We start from the raw sequence: 21,848 nt of genomic DNA, 5'->3' as shown, positions 1-21,848 counted from the left end.
ATACAAGATTCTGAAGGGGATTGACAGGGTAGACGCTGAGAGGTTGTTTCCCCTGGCTGGAGTGTCTGGAACTAGGGGGCATAGTCTCAGGATAAGGGGTAGGCCATTTAAGACTGAGATGAGGAGGAATTTCTTCACTCAGAGGGTTGTGAATCTTTGGAATTCTCTGCCCCAGAGGGCTGTGGATGCTGAGTCTTTGAGTATATTCAAGGCCGAGATAGATAGATTTTTGGACTCTAGGGGAATCAAGGGATGTGAAGATCGGGCAGGAAAGTGGAGTTGCGGTCGATGATCAGCCATGATCTTATTGAATGGCGGAGCAGGCTCGAGGGGCCGTATGGCCGACTCCTGCTCTTATTTCTTATGTTCTTATGTTCTTATTTGAACCAACAACAAGAACTTGCATTTAATGTAGTATAACGTCTCAAGGCACTTCACTGGAGCAAAATCAGCAAAGAATGATGAAAAAATTAATAAAAAGGGAGAAAATAGAATGAGATTAAACTAGCAAGCAATATAAAATAGATTGTAAGAGCTTCTACAAGTATGTAAAAAGGAAGAAAGTAGTGAAATTAAGCATTGGTCCCTTAGAAGCTGAGACATGTGAAATTAAAATGGGGAATAAGGAAATGGCAGAGACTTTAAACAATTATTTTGTATCTTTCTTCACAGTAGAAGACACAAAAAGCATACCAAAAATAGTGGGGAACCATGAGGCTAATAAGAATGAGTAGAGAAATATCAGTAGAGAAAAAGTACTTGGGAAACTAATGCAACTAAAAGCCATCAAATCATCGGGACCTAATGGCCTACATCCTAGGGTTCTCGAAGAGGTGGCTGAAAAGAAAGTGGATGCATTGGTTGTGATCTTCCAAAATACCCCAGATTCCAGAACAGTCCCAGTGGATTGGAAGGTAGCAAATGTAACCTCGCTTTTCAAGAAAGGAGGAAGAGAGAAAACAGGGAACTACAGGCTAGTTAGCCTGACACCAGTCATCAGGAAAATTCTGGAATCCATTATTAAAAAAGTGATAACCGGGTACTTAGAAAAGCATAATATGATTAGGCAGAGTCAACATGGTTTTATGAAAGGGAAATCATGTTTAACAAATTTATTAGAGTTTTTTGAGGGTGTAACTAGCAGGGTAGATAAAGGAAAACCAGTGGATGTAGTATATTTGGATTTCCAAAAGGCATTCGATCACATAAAAGGTTGCTACACAAGATAAGGGCTTGGCTAGAGGATTGGTTAACGGACAGAAAACAGAGAGTAGGGATAAACGGGTTATTTTCCGATTGGCAGGTTGTAACTAGTGGGGTTCCGCAAGGATCAATGCTCAGGCCTCAGCTATTTTTCTTTTAATTTATTCATTTTATGGGATGTGGGCGTCGCTGGCAAGGCCAGCATTTATTGCCTATCCCTAATTGCCCTTGAGAAGGTGGTGGTGAGCCGCCTTCTTGAACCGCTGCAGTCTGTGTGGTGAAGGTGCTCCCACAGTGCTGTTAGGTAGAGAGTTCCAGGATTTTGACCCAGTGATGATGAAGGATCGACGATATACTTCTAAGTCAGGATGCTGTGTGACTTGGAGGGGAACTTGGAGGTGGTGGTGTTCTCATGCGCCTGCTGCTCTAGTCCTTCTAGGTGGAAGAGGTCGCGGGTTTGGGAGGTGCTGCCGAAGAAGCCTAGGCGAGCTGCTGCAGTGCATCTTGTAGATGGTACACACTGCAGCCACGGTGCGCCGGTGGAGGAGGGAGTGAATTTTAAGGTGGTGGATGGGGTGCCAATCAAGTGGGCTGCTTTGTCCTGGATGGTGTCGAGCTTCTTGAGTGTTGTTGGAGCTGCACTCATCCAGGCAAGTGGAAAGTATTCCATCAAACTCCTTACTTGTGCCTTGTAGATGGTGGAAAGGCTTTGGGGAGTCAGGAGGCGAGACACTCACCGCAAAATACCTAGCCTCTGACCTGCTCTTGTTGCCACAGTATTTATGTGGCTGGTCCAGTTAAGTTTCTGGTCAATGGTGACCCCCAGGATGTTGATGGTGGGGGATTCGGCGATGGTAATGCCGTTGAATGTCAAGGGGCGGTAGTTAGACTCTCGCTTGTTGGAGATAGTCATTGCCTGGCACTTGTGTGACGCGAATGTTACCTGCCACTTATCAGCCCAAGCCAGAATGTCGTCCAGGTCTTGTTGCATGCGGGCATGGACTGCTTCATTATCTGAGGAGTTGTGAATGGCACTGAACACTGTGCAGTCATCAGCAGCAGCCCCATTTCTGACCTTATGTTGGAGGGAAGCTCATTGATGAAACAGCTGAAGATGGTTGGGCCTAGGACACTGCCCTGAGAAACTCCTGCAGCGATGTCCTGGGGCTGTGATGATTGACCTTCAACCACCACAACCATCTTCCTTTGTGCTAGGTATGACTCCAGCCAGTGGAGAATTTCCACCCCCCCCCCCCCCCCCCCCTCTGATTCCCATTGACTTCAGTTTTACTAGGGCTCCTTGATGCCACACTCAGTCAAATGTTGCCTTGATATCAAGGTTAGTCACTCTCACCTCACCTCTGGAATTCAGCTCCCTTGTCCATGTTTGGACCAAGACTGTAATGAGGTCGGGAGCCGAGTAGTCTTGATAGCACTGTCGACAACACCTTCCATCACTTTGCTGATGATTGAGAGTAGACTGATGGGGCGGTAATTGGCCAGATTGGATTTGTCCTGCTTTTTGTGGACAGGACATACCTGGGCAGTTTTCCACATTGTCAGATAGATGCCAGTGTTGTAGATGTACTGGAACAGCTTGGCTAGAGACGCAGCTAGTTCTGGAGCACAAGTCTTTAGCACGATAGCCGGGATGTTGTCGGTGCCCATAGCCTTTGCTGTATCCAGTGCGCTCAGCCGTTTCTTGATGTCACATGGAGTGAATTGAATTGGCTGAAAACTGGCTTCTGTGATGGTGGGGACCTCGGGAGTAGGCTGATATGGATCATCCACTCGGCACTTCTGGCTGAAGTTGGTTGCAAACGCCTTGTCTTTTGCACTCACGTGCTAGGCTCCACCATCATTGAGGGAGGGGGCTATTCATGGAACCTCCTGCTTCCGTTAGTTGTTTAATGGTCCACCACCATTCATGACTGTACTGCAGAGCTTTGACCTGATCCGTTGATTGTGGGATCGCTTAGTCCTGTCTATAGCATGCTGCTTCCGCTTTTTAGCGTGCATGTAGTCCTGTGTTGCAGCATCCCCAGGTTGGCACCTCATTTTTAGGTACACCTGGTGCTGCTCCTGGCATGCTCTTCTACACTTCTTATTGAACCAGGCTTGATGGTAATGGTAGAGTGAGGGATATGCCAGGCCATGAGGTTACATATCATGGTGGAATACAATCCTGCTGCTGCTGATGGCCCACAGTGCCTCATGGATGCCCAGTTTTCAGCTGCTAGACCTGTTCTGAATCTATCCCATTTAGCACGGTGATAGTGCGAGGACGGGACTTCATCTCTGCAATGACTGTGCGGTGGTCACTGCTACCAATACTGTCATGGACAGATGCATCTGCAACAGGTACATTGGTGAGGGCGAGGTCAAGTAGGTTTTTCCCTCGTGTTGGTTCTCTCACCACCTGGCACAAGCCCAGACTGGCAGCTATGTCCTTCAGGACTCGGCCAGCTTGGTCAGTAGTGGTGCTACCGAGCCACTCTTGGTGATGGGCATTGAAGTCCCCCACCTAGAGTACATTCTGTGCCCTTGCTACTCTCAGTGCTTCTTCCAAGTGGTGTTCAACATGGAGGAGTACTGATTCATCAGCTGAGGGAGGGCGGTAGGTGGTAATCAACAGGAAGTTTCCTTGCCCATGCTCGACCTGAAGCCATGAGACTTCATGGGGTCCGGAGTCAATGTTGATGACTCCCAGGGCTACTCCTTCCTGACTGTATACCACTGTGCTGCCGCCCCTGGTGGGTCTGTCCTGCCAGTGGGACAAGACATACCCAGGGATGGTGATGGAGGAGTTTGGGACATTGGCTGAAAGGTATGATTCTGTGAATATGACTGTGTCAGGCTGCTGCTTGACTAGTCTATGGGACAGCTCTCCCAATTTTGGCATCATTCCCAGATGTTGGTGAGGAGGACTTTGCAGGGACGACTGTGCTGGTTGTGCCGTTGCTGTGTCCGTAGCCAGTGCCGAGGTCGATACTGGGTGGTCTGTCCGGTTCTATTTTTATTATTGTTTTTCGTAGCTGTTTGTTACAACTGAGTGGCTTGCTAGGCCATTTCAGAGGGCAGTTAAGAGTCAACCACATTGCTGTGGGTCTGGAGTCACATATAGGCCAGACTAGGTAACGACGGCAGATTTCCTTCCCTAAAGGACATTAGTGAACCAATTGACAATCGATAGTTTCATGGTTACCATTACTGATACTAGCTTTTTATTCCAGATTTATTTAATTAACTCAATTTAAATTCCCCAGCGTGACTTCACGGGCTAGATTTTCGTGGAGCCGTCAGGTGGGGTTTCAGGCGTGTGGGGGGGCGGGAAAATCCCGAATTTGGGGGTCCCGACACCATCCCGCCCAAAACCCCGCCCCACGTAAGTTTCAGGGGCGGCGGGTACCCGCCCCGCACTGGGACCTGCCGAAACCAGGCAGGAAGGGATTAGTGCCAATTAACTGCCTGTTAACAGGCAGTTTTTAGCCTAATCCCTATTTTGAGGGGTTTCGTGTGGGTTTCCCGACGGCTCCAAACCACGCCAGGTTAGAGCAGGCGGGCCGTCAGGTTGAGGGAGTTGGAGGGGTCGCGATGTTTGCGCTCAGGTGAGTGATGGGTGCATGAGTGTAAAGGTAAGTGTGTTTGGTGTGTCTAAAGTGTGTAAAGAACTTTTACTTACCTGTACTTACCTTCACAGCCTTTCTTCCTGTAGCCATCGGGAGCGCATCACTCAGCCGGCACTTAAAGCTGAATGGCTGCGATCTGTGAAAAGTGACAGCCTTCAGCTTTGAGTGCCGGTAAGAGTTCTAACTGAGTCTGTGCAGAATGACTCATGGTAGAACTCAGACTGTCAGTGTTTGACAGCTTCAAACAGCTGTAAAACACTGATATTTCATCTGTGAAGAACTCTTGACAGATAAAATTTCAGTCTGTGACGTCACCTGTTGCCGGGCGGCCCTTAATTGGCCTGCTGAGCCCGCTGGGCGGGCTCAACAAGGTCAATCAAGGGAAAATCGCGCGGATTGGCCGGACGTCGAAGTAGGCAGTTCAAAAACCCGAAAGGGGAAGTCCCGCCTTCTTCCCGACAGGTTTGGGAAAATCTACCCCAACGTCTCTGGATCATTAGTCCAGGCCTCTGGATTACTAGCCCAGTGACATTACCACTATGCTACCGTTCCCGTATACAATCGTATACAATCTATATTAATGACTTAGATGAAGGAACCGAGTGTAATGTATCCAAGTTTGCTGATGATACAATGCTATGTGGGAACGTGAGCTGTGAGGAGGACACAAAGAGCCTGCAAAGGGATATAGACAGGTTAAGTAAATGGTATTAAGGTGACAGATGGAGTATAATGTGGGGAAATGTAAAGAATAGAAAAACAGAGCGATGTAGGTGTCCTCATACAGGAAACACAGGAAGTTAGCAAGCAGGTACAGCAAGCAATTAGGTAAATGGCATGTTGGCCTTTATTGCAAGGGGGTTGGAGTACAAGAGTAAGGAAGTCTTACTACAATTGTACAGGGCTTTGGTGAGACCATACCTGGAGTACTGTGCACAGTTTTGGTCTCCTTATCTGAGAAAGGACATACATACCTTAGAGGCAGTGCAACGAAGGTTCACTAGATTGATCCCTGGGGATGAGAGGGTTGTTCTATGAGGAGAGATTGAGTAGATTGGGCCTATACTCTCTGGAGTTTAGAAGAATGAGAGGTGATCTCATTGAAACATATAAGATTCTGAGGGGGATTGACAGGGTTGATGCTGAGAGGTTGTTTCCCCTGGCTGGAGAATCTAGAACTAGAGGGCATAGAGTCATAGGGGGAAAAATTGGGGCGCTAAGTTCGCTGGGGTGGTACTTTTAGCACCCCGAAAAAATTAACACCCCCGCGGCCGATTTTCCCAGGTAGCGCCCCGAGAGGGAGGAGGAGCGCTACTGGAAGTGTCCCGCGTCCCTCTTGGGGCGCTGCGAGGCAATACAGTGGCGCTACTGCAGGCCTTCCTCCCCTTATTAAAGGGGAGGGGTCTGGCGCAGCGCATCCCGGCGCCCAGCTGGGCCACCAGGGATTGGGAGTGCCAGCAAACGAGCCCGGCACTCAAGAGGAGTGCTGGGCTCATGGGGAGCAGCCGGCACCCCGCAGAGGGGCTTCACGGGGGCCGGTGACAGCAACGTAGGCTGGTGCTTACAGGCGGCCAGCAACAAAAATGGCCGCCCGTCACCTCCCCTTTAATTAGCACCGGCCCGGCCGCAGGTAGGCCCCTCGACCCCATCGGACGTAGCGTCTGGCGGTAAGTCGAGCCGCTACCGAAGATCGCCACCGCTAACCTGCCGCCGAATTTCGCGGGAGGCGTTGGCGGCGCCACGCCCGGTTGCTAGTTGCTTTGCGCCTCCCGTAACTGCCCTCTTAGGGCAGTAACGGGAGGCGCAAAGCAATCAAATTTTTCCCCCATAGAGTCATAACGGCACAGAAGTTGGCAATTCAGCCCATCGAGTCCGTGCTGGCTCTCTGCAGAGCAATCAAGTCAGTCCCATTCCCCGCTCCATCCCCGATAGTCTCAGGATAAGGGGTCAACCATTTAAGACTGAGTTGAGGAGAAATTTCTTCACTTAGAGGTTTATGAATCTTTGGAATTCTCTACCTGAAAGGACTATGGATACTGAGTTGTTGAGTATATTCAAGGCTGAGATAGATAGATTTTTGGACTCTAGGGGAATCAAGGGATATGGAGATCGGGCGGGAAAGTGGAGTTAAGGTTGAAGATCAACCATGATCTTATTGAATGGCGGAGCAGCCTCGAAGGGCCGTATGGCCTCCTCCTGCTCCTAATTCTTATGTTCTTAAAAATTGACACCGAGCCGAAGAAGGAGATATTAGAACAGGTGACTAAAAGCTTGGTCAAAGAGGTACGTTTTAAGGAGCATTTTAAAGAAGGAGAGAGAGTTGGAAAGGTTTAGGGAGGGAATTCCAGAGCTTGGGGCCTAGATGGCTAAAAGCAAGGCCGCCAATGGTGGGGCAAAGGAAGCAGGGGATGGACAAGAGGCTAGAGTTGGAGTAACACAGAGTTCTCGGAGGATTGTAGGGCTGGAGGAGGTTGCAGAGATAGAGGTCACAGAGATAGAAATCCTGAGGTTTCTCTGTTCAGCCTCTTTCCTTTAAGTGGATACTCTTTTGGCCTTCCTAATCTTCCTTTCTATTTGATGTTAAGTGTCAGCTTTGGCCCAGTAGCAGCACTCTTGCATCTTAAGTTAGAAGGTCATGGGTTGAAGCCCCAGACTTGAGTGTAGGCTGCCACATCAGTGCAGTAATGAAGGATGCTGCGTTGTTGGAGGTGTTGTCCTTTGGGTGAGACATTAAACTGAAGCCCCATCTGCCTGCTCACGTGGATGGAAAAGCTTGCATCATACAATTTAAAGAAGAGCAGAGGAGTTGTCCTGGCCAGTATTTATTGCTTAACCAACTTCACTAAACCAGGTTAACTGCTTATTTATTAAACTGCTGTTGCGGGATCTTGCTGTATGTAAGTTGGATGCTGTGTTTCCCTACATTACAACAGTAGCTATACTTTAAGAGTACTTCATTGGTTATGTAGCAGTTTGGGACGTCCTGATACATGAAAAGTACTATATCAGTGCAAGTTCTGTCTTATACTTTTTACGTTTCTCATACTTTACTTCTGCATTTTCACCCTATATCTCAAAAGCTTTTTTATATCTCATTTTTGCTCTGAGTTCTCCTTATCCTTTGGGCCTCTTCCTTTGATACACCCCTTTACTCCTAGTTGGAATATATTTATGTAAGAAGTCACACAACACCAGGTTATAGTCCCAACAGTTTTATTTGAAATCACAAGCTTTCGGAGCGCTGCTCCTTCGTCAGGTGAAGTGGAGCGATGCATAAAGACACAGCTTATATAGTCAGAGAATAATGCCAGATGATTACAGGTAATCTTTTTAACTGCCATTTATCACACCTCGGCAGAGAGATAATCACAGCAATCAAAGGTGTGAATGGTGTCCAAATAGGTTAGTCAGGAAAACATTACATCAAAGAACAATGAGGTGGGGTCACAAGGGCGACCTACAACACAGACTACGCTGAGAGACTCTGCCGTCATACCTCTCGCACACTCCTCAACCATCTCGTACACCAGCTCTACAGCAGACGTCGAAACCGAGATAGAGTCCATGTTCTCGGCCTGTTCTCAGGACACAGCAGACCAGCTACGAGACACCGCCAAACAGACGAGGCAACGGAACTACACTGCCTACATGCACACCAAGAACAGGAAGCTTGAGAAACTTGGCATCACCACCAGCAGCAACCAAGCCTCCCCCGGTACCATGGTTGAAACCACAGGGAAGTCCATCGTCAACTTATCCGACCACACCCTTCAACCAGACGAAATTGAAGTTCTCAGCCGAGGGCTCAATTTCTGCCCCACCACCAAAATGGACCCCATCGGTCTCGCGGCAGACACAGAGGAATTCATCAGGAGAATGAGGCTCCAGGAATTCTTCCACAAATCCCAAGATGTAAGCAGCGAACCCAATGAGACAACCAATGATCTGGAACAGCAGACAGAGGGATCTGCAGTGCAGCAACCGAAGAAGAAAGAGTCAAATTGGACCCCTCTGGAGGGTCGCTGCCCTAAGCTTGACATGTATGCTCAAGCTGTCAGGAGATGCATCAACGCCAGATTCATCAGCCGCACTCACAAGACAGTCCAGAATGTCACCCGAGCACAACGCAATGCCATCCACGCTCTCAAGACCAACCGCAACATCGTCATCAAACCAGTAGACAAAGGAGGAGCCATCGTCATACAGAACAGAACGGACTATTGCAAAGAAGCATACCGACAACTGGACAACCAGGAACACTACAGACAGTTACCCGCAGATCCGACCAAAGAACACACCCGCCAACTCAACAGACTGATCAAGACCTTCGATCCAGACCTTCAAAGCATCCTACGCACTCTCATCCCACGTACTCCCCGCGTGGGAGACTTCTACTGCCTCCCAAAGATACACAAAGCCAACACACCCGGACGTCCTATCGTATCAGGCAACGGAACCCTGTGTGAGAACTTCTCTGGATACGTCGAGGGCATCCTGAAACCCATCGTACAGGGAACCCCCAGCTTCTGTCGCGACACTACAGACTTCTTACAGAAACTCAGCACCCACGGACCAGTTGAACCAGGAACACTCCTCGCCACGATGGACGTCTCGGCACTCTACACCAGTATCCCCCACGATGACGGCATCGCTGCGACAGCCTCAGTACTCAACACCAACAACAGCCAATCTCCAGACGCCATCCTACAACTCATCCGCTTCATCCTTGACCACAATGCCTTCACCTTCGACAACCAGTTCTTTAGCCAAACACACAGAACAGCCATGGGGACCAAATTCGCACCCCAATACGCCAACATCTTCATGCACAAGTTTGAGCAAGACTTCTTCGCTGCACAGGACCTCCAACCAACGCTATACACCAGATACATCGACGATATTTTCTTCCTATGGACCCACGGCGAAGAATCACTGAAAAGACTACACGATGACATCAACAAGTTCCATCCCACCATCAAACTCACCATGGACTACTCCTTAGAATCGGTTTCATTCTTGGACACACGAATCTCCATCAAAGACGGACACCTCAGCACTTCACTCTACCGCAAGCCCACGGACAACCTCACGATGCTCCACTTCTCCAGCTTCCACCCTAACCACGTTAAAGAAGCCATCCCCTATGGACAAGCCCTACGGGACACAACCAACAGAGTACCCTTCGTCGTCCAGTACTTCCCCGGAGCGGAGAAACTACGCCATGTTCTTCGCAGCCTTCAACATGTCATCGATGATGACGAACACCTCGCTAAGGCCATCCCCACGCCTCCACTACTCGCCTTCAAACAGCCGCCTAACCTCAAACAGACCATCGTTCGCAGCAAATTACCCAGCTTTCAGGAGAACAGCGACCACGACACCACACAACCCTGCCACGGCAACCTCTGCAAGACATGCCAGATCATCAACACAGATACCATCATCACGTGAGGACACCACCCACCAGGTACATGGTACATACTCATGTGACTTGGCCAACGTTGTCTACCTCATACGTTGCAGGAAAGGATGCCCGGAGCATGGTACATCGGCAAGACCATGCAGACACTGCGACAACGGATGAACGGACACCGCGCAACAATCGCCAGGCAGGAGTGTTCCCTCCCAGTCGGGGAACACTTCAGCAGTCAAGGACATTCAACCTCCGATCTTCGGGTAAGCATTCTCCAAGGCGGCCTTCGAGACACACGACAACGCAAAATCGTAGAGCAGAAACTGATAGCCAAGTTCTGCACTCATGAGGACGACCTCAACCGGGATCGTGGGTTCATGTCACACTACATGTAACCCCACCTGACGTAGGATCATCCAGACTCGAGTCGTTGTTGGCTTGTTCTCTCTACACAGATGCGGCCGGACCTGCTGTGATTTCCAGCAAAAATAATGTTTTTTTGTCTGTTTTTTGTTTTTCATACAGACCCCAGCATCTGCAACATTTGACCCCTTGTGACCCCACCTCATTGTTCTTTGATGTAATGTTTTTCTGACTAACCTATTTGGACACCATTCACACCTTTGATTGCTGTGATTATCTCTCTGCCGAGGTGTGATAAATGGCAGTTAGAAAGATTACCTGTAATCATCTGGCATTATTCTCTGACTATATAAGCTGTGTCTTTATACATCTCTCCACTTCACCTGACGAAGGAGCAGCGCTCCGAAAGCTTGTGATTTCAAATAAAACTGTTGGACTATAACCTAGTGTTGTGTGACTTCTTACATTTGTCCACCCCAGTCCAACACCGGCATCTCCACACCATGGAATATATTTAAACTGTACTTTATCCATCTGATATCTAAATATCTCTCACAGCTACTCCACTGTTTGATCTGTCATTTTTTCAATCAATTCATCTGGGCTGGTCTGGGTCCCCTTTCATCTCATTTCCAGTCCAACACCGTTTATCTATTTTTAGAGTGACCCTCCTTAGATTCTGGTCTCTATTTCTCAAATGTCCTCCTCCCTTCTGGTCACGTACTTACCCTGTTTCACTGCCCAGACCCAAGTCCAGCATTTCATCCTTCCTTGTTGGGCATATAACATCCTGATTAAGGAAGCAGTTCTGGCTCATAGAAACATAGAAGATAGGAGCAGGAGTAGGCCATTCGGCCCCTCGAGCCTGTTCCGCAATTTAATGAGATCATGGCTGATCATCCAAATTCAGTACCCTATCCCTGCTTTCTCCCCATATCCCTTGATCCCTTTAGCCTTAAGAAATATACCTAACTCCTTCTTGAATATATTTAATAAGTTGGCCTCAACTGCCTTCTGTGGTAGAGAATTCCACAGGTTCACCACTCTCTGAGTGAAGAAATTCTTTAAAAAGGGAGGTAGACAAAAGGCTGGAAACTATAGACCAGTTAGCCTAACATCTGTGGTTGGTAAAATGTTGGAGTCCATTATTAAGGAAGCAGTAACAGGACATTTGGATAAGCATAATTTAATCGGACAGAGTCAGCATGGTTTTATGAAGGGGAAATCATGCTTGATAAATTTGCTCGAATTCTTTGAGGACGTAACAAACAGGGTGGATAAAGGGGAACCAGTGGATGTGGTGTATTTGGACTTCCAAAAGGCATTTGACAAGGTGCCACACAAAAGATTACTGCACAAGATAAAAAATCACGGGATTGGGGGTAATATACTGGCATGGGTGAAAGATTGGCTATCTAACAGAAAACCGAGAGTTGGGATAAATGGTTCATTCTCAGGTTGGCAATCAGTAACTAGTGGTGTACCGCAGGGGTCAGTGCTGGGACCCCAACTCTTTACAATCTATATTAACGATTTGGAGGAGGGGGCCAAGTGCAACGTATCCCAAGTTTGCCGACGATACAAAGATGGGAGGGAAAGCAGTGAGTGAGGAGGACATAAAAAACCTGCAAAAGGACATAGACAGGCTAAGTGAGTGGGCAGAAATTTGACAGATGGAATATAATGTTGGAAAGTGTGAGGTTATGCACTTTGGCAGAAAGAATCAAAGAGCAAGTTATTATCTAAATGGAAAGAAACTGCAAAGTGCTACAGTACAAAGGGATCTGGGGGTCCTGGTGCATGAAACACAGAAGGTTAGTATGCAGGTACAGCAGGTGATCAGGAAGGCCAAAGGAATCTTGGCTTTTATTGCAAGGGGGACGGAGTATAAAAGCAGGGAAGTCTTGCTTCAGTTATACAGGGTGCTGGTGAGGCCACACCTGGAATACTGCGTACAGTTTTGGTTTCCATATTTAAGAAAAGATATACTTGCTCTCGAGGCAGTTCAGAGAAGGTTCACTCGGTTGATTCCGGAGATGAGGGGGTTGACTTATGAGGAAAGGTTGAGTAGGTTGGGCCTCTACTCATTGGAATTCAGAAGAATGAGAGGCGATCTTATCGAAACATATAAGATTGTGAGGGGGCTTGATCGGGTGGATGCGGGGAGGATGTTTCCACTGATGGGTGAGACTAGAACTAAGGGGCATAATCTTAGAATAAGGGGCTGCCGTTTCAAAACTGAGATGAGGAGAAACTTCTTCACTCAGAGGGTAGTAAATCTATGGAATTTGCTACCTCAGAGAGCTGTGGAAGCTGCGACATTAAATAAATTTAAAACGGAGATAGACAGTTTCCTAGCTGATAAGGGAATTAAGAGTTATGGGGAGCGGACAGGGAAGTGGACATGAGTCTAAGTTCGGATCAGCCATGATCCTATTGAATGGTGGAGCAGGCCCGAGGGGCCGTATGGCCTACTCCTGCTCCTACTTCTTATGTTCTTATGTTATGTTCTTATTCCTCCTCATCTCAGTCCTAAATGGCTTACCCCTTATCCTTAGACTGTGAGCCCTGGTTCTGGACTCCCCCGCCATCGGAAACATCCTTCCTGCATCTAGTCTATCTAGTCCTGTTAGAATTTTATAAGTTTCAATGAGATCCCCTCTCATTCTTCTAAACACTAGCAAATATAATCCTAATCAACCCAATCTCTCTTCATGCGTCATTCCTGCCATCCCAGGTATCAGTCTGGTAAATCTTCGCTGCACTCCCTCCATGGCAAGAACATCCTTCCTCAGATAAGGCGACCAAAACTGCACACAATACTCAAGGTGAGGTCTCACCAAGGTCCTGTACAACTGCAGCAAGACATCCTTGCTCCTGTACTCGAATCCTCTCGCTATGAAGGCCAACATACCATTTGCCTTCTTAACCGACTGCTGCACCTGCATGCTTACCTTCAACGACTGGTGCACAAGTACACCCAGGTCTCGTTGCACTTCCCCTTTTCCCAATCTGTTGCTGTTCAGATAATCTGTCTTCCTGTTTTTGCCACCAAAGTGGATAACCTCGCATTTATCCACATTATACTGCTTCTGCCATACATCTGCCCAATCACCCAATCTGTCCAAATCATACTGGAGTTTCTCTGCATCCTCCTCACAGCACACACGCCCACCCAGCTTTGTGTCGTCTGCAAACTTGAAGATATTACATCTAGTTCCCTCGTCTAGATCATTAATATATATTGTGAACAGCTGGGGTCCTAGCACCGATCCCTGCGGTACCCCACTAGTCACTGCCTGCTACTCGGAAAAAGACCCGTTTATTCCAACTCTTTGCTTCCTATCTGCCAACCAGTTCTCTATCCAAGTCAGTACCTTACCCCCAATCCCATGTGCTTTAACTTTGCACGCCAATCTCTTATGCGGGATCTTATCGAAAGCCTTCTGAAAGTCCAAATACACCACATCCACTGGTTCTCTCTTATCTATTCTACCAGTTACATCCTCAAAAAATTCCAGATCAGTCAAGCATGATTTACCTTTTGTAAATCCATGTTGACTTTGTCCGATCCTGTCACTGTTTTCCAAGTGCTCTGCTATTACATCTTTTATATAATGGACTCTAGCATTTTCCCCACTACCGATGTCAGGCGTACCGGTCTATAATTCCCTGTTTTCTCTCTACCACCTTTTTTAAATAGTGGGGTTATATTAGCTACCCTCCAATCCATGGGAACTATTCCAGAGTCTATAGAATTTTGGAAGATGGCCAGCAATGCATCTACTATTTCTAGGGCCACTTCCTTAAGTACCCTAGGATGTAGGTTATCAGGCCCTGAGGATTTATCAGCCTTCAATCCCGTCAATTTCCCTAATACCATTTCCCTACAAATACTGATTTCATTCAATTCCTCCCTCTCATTAGACCCTATGTTCCCCGACATCTCTGGGAGGTTATTTGTGTCCTCCTTTGTGAAGACAGAACCAAAGTATGCATTTAATTGGGCTGCCATTTCTTTGTTCCCCATTATAAATTCCCCTGATTCTGACTGCAAGGGACCTATGCTTGACTTCACCAATCTTTTTCTCTTCACATACCTATAGAAGCTTTTACAGTCAGTTTTTATGTTCCCTGCAAGCTTATTCTCATAATCCATTTTCCCCCTCTTAATTAATCACTTTGTCCTCCTTTGCTGAATCCTAAACTGCTCCCAATCCTCAGGTTTGCTGCTTTTTCTGGCCAAATTATATGTCCTCTCCTTGCATCTTATGCTATCCCTAATTTCCCTTGTTAACCGTCCCATGTACACTCTAGGAATTCCTCCTCCACAGTATTGTTACTAATTTGGTTAGCCCAATCTATATGTAGATTAAAGTCGCCCATGATAACTGCTGTGCCCTTATTGCATGCGTCTCTAATTTCCCATTTAATGCCATCCCCAACCTCAGCAGTACTGTTTGGGGGTCTGTATACAACTCCCACTAACGTTTTCTCAGCTCTACCCATACAGATTCCACATCATCAGAGCTAATATTCTTCCTTACTATTGTGTTAATCTCTTCTTTAACCAGCAATGCTACCCCACCTCCTTTTCCTTTTTGCCTGTCCTTCCTGAATATTAAATACCCCTGGATGTTGAATTCCCAGCCTTGGTCACTCTGGAGCCATGTCTCCGTAATTCCAATTACATCTTATCCGTTTACATCTATTTGCGCAGCTAATTCATCCACCTTATTACGAATGCTCCTGACATTAAGACATAAAGCCTTCAGGCTTGTTTTTTTTAACACGCTTAGTCCTTTTAGAATTATTATTTACTGTAGCCCTGTTTGATTTACACCCTTGATTTCTCTGCCTTCCACTTTTGCTTTTCTCCTTCCTGTCTTTTGCTTCTATCCTTGCTTACTTTTCCTTTGTTTCCCTGCACAGGTTCCCAACCCCCTGCCATTTTAGTTTAAACCCTCCCCAACAGCACTAGCAAACATTCCCCCTAGGACATCGGTCCCGGTCCCGCCCAGGTGCAAACCGTCCAGTTTGTACTGGTCCCACCTCCCCCAGAACCGGTTCCAATGTCCCAGGAATTTGAATCCCTCCCCCTTGCACCATTCCTCTAGCCACGTATTCATCTGAAATATCCTTCTATTTCTACTCTGACCAGCACGTGGTACTGGTAGCAATCCTGAGATTCCTGCCTTTGAGGTCCTATTTCTTAATTTACCTCCTAACTCCCTATATTCAGCTTTTAGGACCTCATCCTGTTTTTTACCTATATCGTTGGTACCTATATGCACCACGACAACTGGTTGTTCACCCTCCCCCTCCAGAATGCCCTGCAGCCGCCCCGAGACATCCTTGACCCTTGCACCAGGGAGGCAACATACCATCCTGGAGTCTCGTTTGCGGCCGCAGAAACGCCTATCTATTCCCCTTACAATAGAATCCCCTATCACTATAGCTCTCCCACTCATTTTCCTCCCGTCCTGTGCAGCAGGTGCCAGAAAGTTGGCTGCTGCTGCCTTCCCCTGATAAGCCATCTCCCTCAACATTATCCAAAGTGGTATATCTGTTTGAGAGAGGGATGGCCACAGGGGACCCCTGCACTACCTGCCTGCGCCTACTACTGTGCTTGGTGGTCACCCATTCCCTTCCTGCCTGTGCAGCCTTTACCTGCGGTGTGACCAACTCCCTAAACGTGCTATCCATGATGTCCTCAGCATCGCGAATGCTCCAGTATGTATCCATACGCAGCTCCAGTGCCGCAATGCGGTCTGTCAGTAGCTGCAGCTGGATACACTTCCCGCACACATGGTCGTCAGAGACACGGGAAGTGTCCCTGATTTCCCACATAGCGTAGGAGGAGCATGCCACGGGGCCGAGTTGTCCTGCCATGACTTACACTTTAATTAATTTAAATTAAATCAAATCAATACCACTAATTACACTACAATTAAATGATATACTCAAGGGCCCTTGGTTACTAGCAGTCCCCAATACACAACAGAGACCTTAGAAACTATAACCACAAAAATTAAGACCTTCTAAATTTTATAAACTATTAATCTTAACTGTAAAACTATTGAGTAGTATAAATACTCACCTGGCCATACTCACCCAATCAGCTGCTTCCTCTTGCCTGCGTCACTTTTTGAATCATAACGTGGCTCCGGAACACCGCCGCTGGTCTGTGAGATTGGTAAGCCTCTGTAAAAAAAAGCCCGCGAAAGTGAGTTTAAGCACTCACTGTACCGCCGCTCTCTGCTCCTCCCGACACTGGCCTCTGTATAAAAAAAATTTTAAAAGCCCGCGAAAGTGAGTTTAAGTACTCACTGTACCGCCGCTCTCTGCTCCTCCTGACACCGGCTCATTCTAAGAACCCTCACCAATTTTGACCACAAAGGATTTTCTCATCCGAGTTTATCTTAGGATAGCTACAGTCCTCCATTATTGAAACTCTGTTACAACTAGGGTTTCCAGCCCTCCAGGATTGCCCCAAAGTCTCCACGAATTAAAGATTAATCTCCTTGACACTGCTGCAAGCAACCCAGGAGAAACATCATAGAGCCATATAAAATACATAAAGGAGATCATAAAAAAGGCTGTTTGACTGGCAGTCAGGAATTTTCCATTCAGGTAATGAAGTGTCTGTTTGCTTTCCAGTTGGCGTGGGAAGGCGGGGTACTGTGAGGATGGACATATTGGGCGACCAGTGGCAGTAGCGTGAGTGCAGGGTAATTGGGGGTGGGAGGTCATGTTATGAAACCTCATGGAATATGTCCAACCAGCATTGACAACCCTAGTTATTGATGTAAACCTCTCTAAATTAACCTCAACTCCATTTACCTGCCTTTGATCCATATCCCTTGATACCCTTACCTAACAAAAATCTATCAAACTCAGTCTTGAATATTTCAATTGACCCAACATCCACAACCATTTGGGGGAGCAAGTTCTCGATTTCTACTACCCTTTGTGTGGAAAAAATGCTTCCTGATTTCAGTCCTGAATGGCCTAGCTCTAATTTTAATATTGTGCCCCCCTTGTTCTGCATGCTAGTTTCTCTCTCTCTACCCTCAAACCCTTTTATCATTTCAAACACCTCAATTAGATAACCCTTCAACCGTCTAAACTCAATAGAATACAAACCAAGTTTATGCAATCTGTCTTCATAATTTAATCCTTTAAGCACTATCATCATTCAGGTGAATGTGCTCTGTACCCCTTCCAAAGCCAATATATCCTTCCTGAGGTGCAGTACCTTTAATCAGAGAACTTTAATCAGTTTAATAAGTGCAGGAAGGGCAGTTAGTTTTGCAGTGAGAAACATCTGCGAATACATCATCCCTATTAGAAGCAAGAGATCGGTATGCAATGTTGCAGATTTATAATTAGAAGTTTCACTTGGTAAAATAACAATTATATGTAAGACGAGCTAAACTATCAATAAGATAACAAAGATGGGGAGTTGTACCAGTCTACAGAAGAATAACTTGTTTAAACTAAAAGTATTGATAAGGGACATGGGAATTAACTCATTAAAATTCACCTTATATGGAGTTGTATTATGTAATGCCAAAACATGTGGAGTGTCACATAGAAGGAGTAAGAAAAAGATATAAAAAGTAGGTTTTGGAACAGATATGTAGGATTCGTAAAGACCTAAGATACTGAACTCAGACTGTAACACCTTTGAATCCCCAACCAGTCATCATTAGGTCCGGCTGTAAGTAATACCTTTTAATTGTATGTTTACGTACTATTACATGTACTGTATGCTTAATAAATCTGTGACACCTGATATTCAACTTTTATAACCTTATTGATTTGAGGAGTAAATTACAAGTAAGACCACGCCAATCTTCTCTAGCGTGTACAGTTCCTGGTTGTTTGCAGAATTGCTTGATTCAGATTACGTTTCATAAATAACTCGCCTCCATTCAAGGTTTTGATTTAGAACTACATTACAAAGTCTATCAAAGCTTGTAATGCAGGTGTTTGAAGCAATCCTTCCGGTGCCTGTTGGCGCAGAAGATTCTGATAATTCATTTCACTTTATTTCATTTTTAGGATGAGTGGAGTGTGGAAGACAAAATCTCTCAAAACATTTTATGCCGTTTGCTGGACCATATTTTGCTGAGGTCAGTTATCATCGCACTGCTCATTGGAAGCTGTGTTTCCATCAGTTTTCAGACCAACCCTACCATGTTAGAGGTAAGGAATGGGAACTGTGTTTAAACCCCTTACATTCATTGCTTGCTATTACATCTAGTATACCTGGACCAATAATCCAGAGAACTCTAGACTAATAATAATCCAGAGAACATGAGTTCAAATCTTACAATGGCAGTTTGAAAATTTGAATTCCGTTAAAAAAATTTGGAAATAAAAAACTGATAGTCTGTAAAAATATTGATATGCTTTTACATTACTTTTATTTCTTACAAAGACAGAACAGTAATGCAGACAGAAATGGTTTAAATCGTGTTCTCAAAGCCTGGGGGCTAAATTCGATTGCCCCTGAAAATGGGTGTGGCTATCACAATGCGCGATTAATACTCGCCCGTTGAGTCCGATGCAGGCAGCATACCTTCGTGCTGCCGGCTAATTAAAATCATTGCAGTGATGCAGAAGCGCTAAACATGCTGTTCAGTGGCTCAGCACCTCAGCAGGGGGCCCAAGTTCGTGCGAGGCTAGCACCACTTGAAGCTACCCTGCACTACTAAAAGTCAGCCTGCACCTCTTAAAGGGGTGGTGCATTCTGGCTGGAGCAGGTGCTGGAAGTGAGCAAGAAGAACACTGAATTATGGTGCAGCAAGGCAAAGAGCGTGCTCCAAAGTTCTCAGATGCTGCACTAGAGGCCTTGGTGGATGAGGTGGGCAGGAGGAAAGAGGTCCTCTATACACAGGGGGCCAGGAGGCCGTCCAGACAAACTCAAAGAAGGCAGTGAGAGCAGATAGACCTGGTGGTCAATGCCGAGGACCTGGGTGCAGTGCCACAAAATGTTCAGTGATCTCACACGAGTGGTCAAGGTCAGTGAATTCACCTTCAAGTGCCATATCCCATCAACTGCACCACTAGCCTCACACGCTGCTCAATGTACCACACCCCCATCACTCACTACCAACAATTTCTATCAATCAGGACTCATACCTCACATTCATAGTTTCACCCTCACACACTTAGCACTGCTGCAAGCCTCACACCCATATCTCACAGCTTGCACGCACAGCCAGCTATTCAACCATGACAGGCAAATCACCCAAACACATTGCACCACACTCACTGACACACATCCCTCTCTCTTGCAGGGCAAGGCGGCTCATAACCGCAGGCGGCAGGGGCTTCCCACAGGGTGACAGATGCGCCTGCATGACCTAACCCCCATGGAGGAGACAGTGCTGGAATTTATTGGAGTGGCCATTGCTGAGCCCATGGCCAGCAGCGAGGCTGAAACAATCGAAGATGACGGTATCCTCATACCTAATCCTCCTTTGCACATCTCACTTCCCCCTTGGCCCACAATCCCTTCTGATTTACAAGCTGCAGATGGTGTAAGCCTGCACCTCTTGCTTTCTCCCCCTCCCCTCACCGCAATTCTACCCTTGTGCCTTTCTCCTTTCAGATAGCCAAGAGCTGCAACTTGGCCAGGCAGTGGTGGAGAAGTAAGAACTGAAAGAAAAAGAAGGCTGTGATGCTGAAGACACAACGCTGTCACTCGATTTCACGCCCGCAGCCACCAACTCAGATACTGACACTCTGCATACTTTAGAGGATAGCTTAGATGTGGGATCTGCACGTGGTGAGACACCAGGCGCACGTGGTGAGACACCAGGCACAAGTGGCCTGCAGCCAGGGCAGGGGCAAGGGTAGTGCAGGTGCTAGCTCCCCGGAGGGCGAGGTCGCACATGAGTTCTGCTGCAGAGGAATCAGATGAGCACTTCGTTGGGACAGGCCACAGAAGATGGCTGATGGGTATGTATGTATAATGAAATGCTTGGTCCATCAGCAGGCCTGCCAGGAAGCCTGCGTGCAATGTCAAAGAACATGGAGAAGTCCGGCACCAACTTGGCACAGGCCTTTGCGCAGAGCTTGGAGCCCATCCTTTCCAGCACACTTGTGGACCCAACCAGAATTCACCGTCTGATGGCTGATGTTTCAGCTTCCATTGCAACACAAGCAGACACCACCCAACGTCAGGGTGCTGCAGTGGAAGCTCAGACTTCTGTCATGCACGCGCAGCTTGCTGCCACGGAAGTTCAGACTACTGCCATTGTGGCTACGTTTACCGGTGTTCAAAGGGGCTTGCAGGGTGTCTCAGCAGTCCAGCAATCTGTCCTCCAACAGATTGCTAGGATTGCTGAGGCACCGACCCATGGGAGTGGCAGTGGCTCCATGGAGCACAAACCTGCTGTCCTCTCTCAGGATGACAGCATTCATGCTCTCACCCCTGCCACTCTGCCAGTACCCTTGTTGTTACCTGTCAGCCAGCCCAGACTGCTGCTGCCCATGCCAAGATGGTGCATTCCAAAGCTGGGCCTTTTAGGCCCAGAGCTGCTCGAGGTCATCCGCTAAGGCCATCTGCAGTCTCTTCCACTGCAAGTCAGCAGCCTTTCACAACCATGCTGCAGCCACTGGGGTAGCAATGCGTAGGAGCACTAGGATTGGCAAAGGCGCATAAAAGACAGGCACTAGGGGAATGCACAAGGGTGATTAGTTTACATTTGTATGCAGTATGGCATGATTTCATTTATAAATTTGGTTTGGAATGTTTATTTTGTGTTGGCTTTTATTTTTGCATTGTGACCAAGTGGACGCTACGATGGTCAGTGACAGAGGGAAGGTAAGGTGTGGGACTGTTGGTGAATTTGGAATTGGGGTTGTGTTTACTGGTATCACAGCTGGATAAGTCAGTTTCGGACAGCCCGGCCATAAAGTGGCTGTCTGGGTTGCCTCCTCCCTTCCCCTTCCTCCTTCTCCTCTTCCTGCTCCTCCTCCTGCTCCTCAGCTGGTCGCCCTATGGTTGATAGCAAGGGCTGTGCCCTCATGATGGTGAGGTTGTGCAACATGCAGCAGACCATCACGAATCTCGACACCCACTCTGCCGAGTACTGCAGGGCTCCTCCAGAGCGGTCCAGGCCGCGGAAGCATTGCTTCAGCACACCAATGGCATGCTCGATGATGTTTCATGTAGCAGCATGGCTTTTGTTGTATGAATGCTGCACACGTGTGCATGGGTTGCG

At 47.2% G+C, this 21,848-nt stretch overlaps 1 protein-coding gene across 2 annotated transcripts in view; it reads left to right on the top strand.

Annotated features, from left to right (window-relative positions):
* Positions 1-21,848, top strand: part of LOC147103275 (cation channel sperm-associated protein 4-like) — a 72,764-nt gene that overhangs the window by 9,406 nt on the left and 41,510 nt on the right. For both annotated transcript variants that reach the window (XM_085962736.1, XM_085962734.1), the window contains exon 2: positions 18,676-18,819. In XM_085962736.1, the coding sequence (XP_085818862.1) occupies positions 18,811-18,819 (9 nt within the window). In that variant the 5' untranslated portion in view covers positions 18,676-18,810. The remainder of the gene's footprint in view (positions 1-18,675; positions 18,820-21,848) is intronic.

This window comes from Somniosus microcephalus, chromosome 20 (assembly GCF_052327205.1).
Source record: "Somniosus microcephalus isolate GS21.2 chromosome 20, FLI_Smic_1.0, whole genome shotgun sequence".
In the NCBI taxonomy this organism is placed as follows: Eukaryota; Metazoa; Chordata; class Chondrichthyes; order Squaliformes; family Somniosidae; genus Somniosus; species Somniosus microcephalus.
This window is presented reverse-complemented; position numbering and strand designations above follow the sequence as displayed.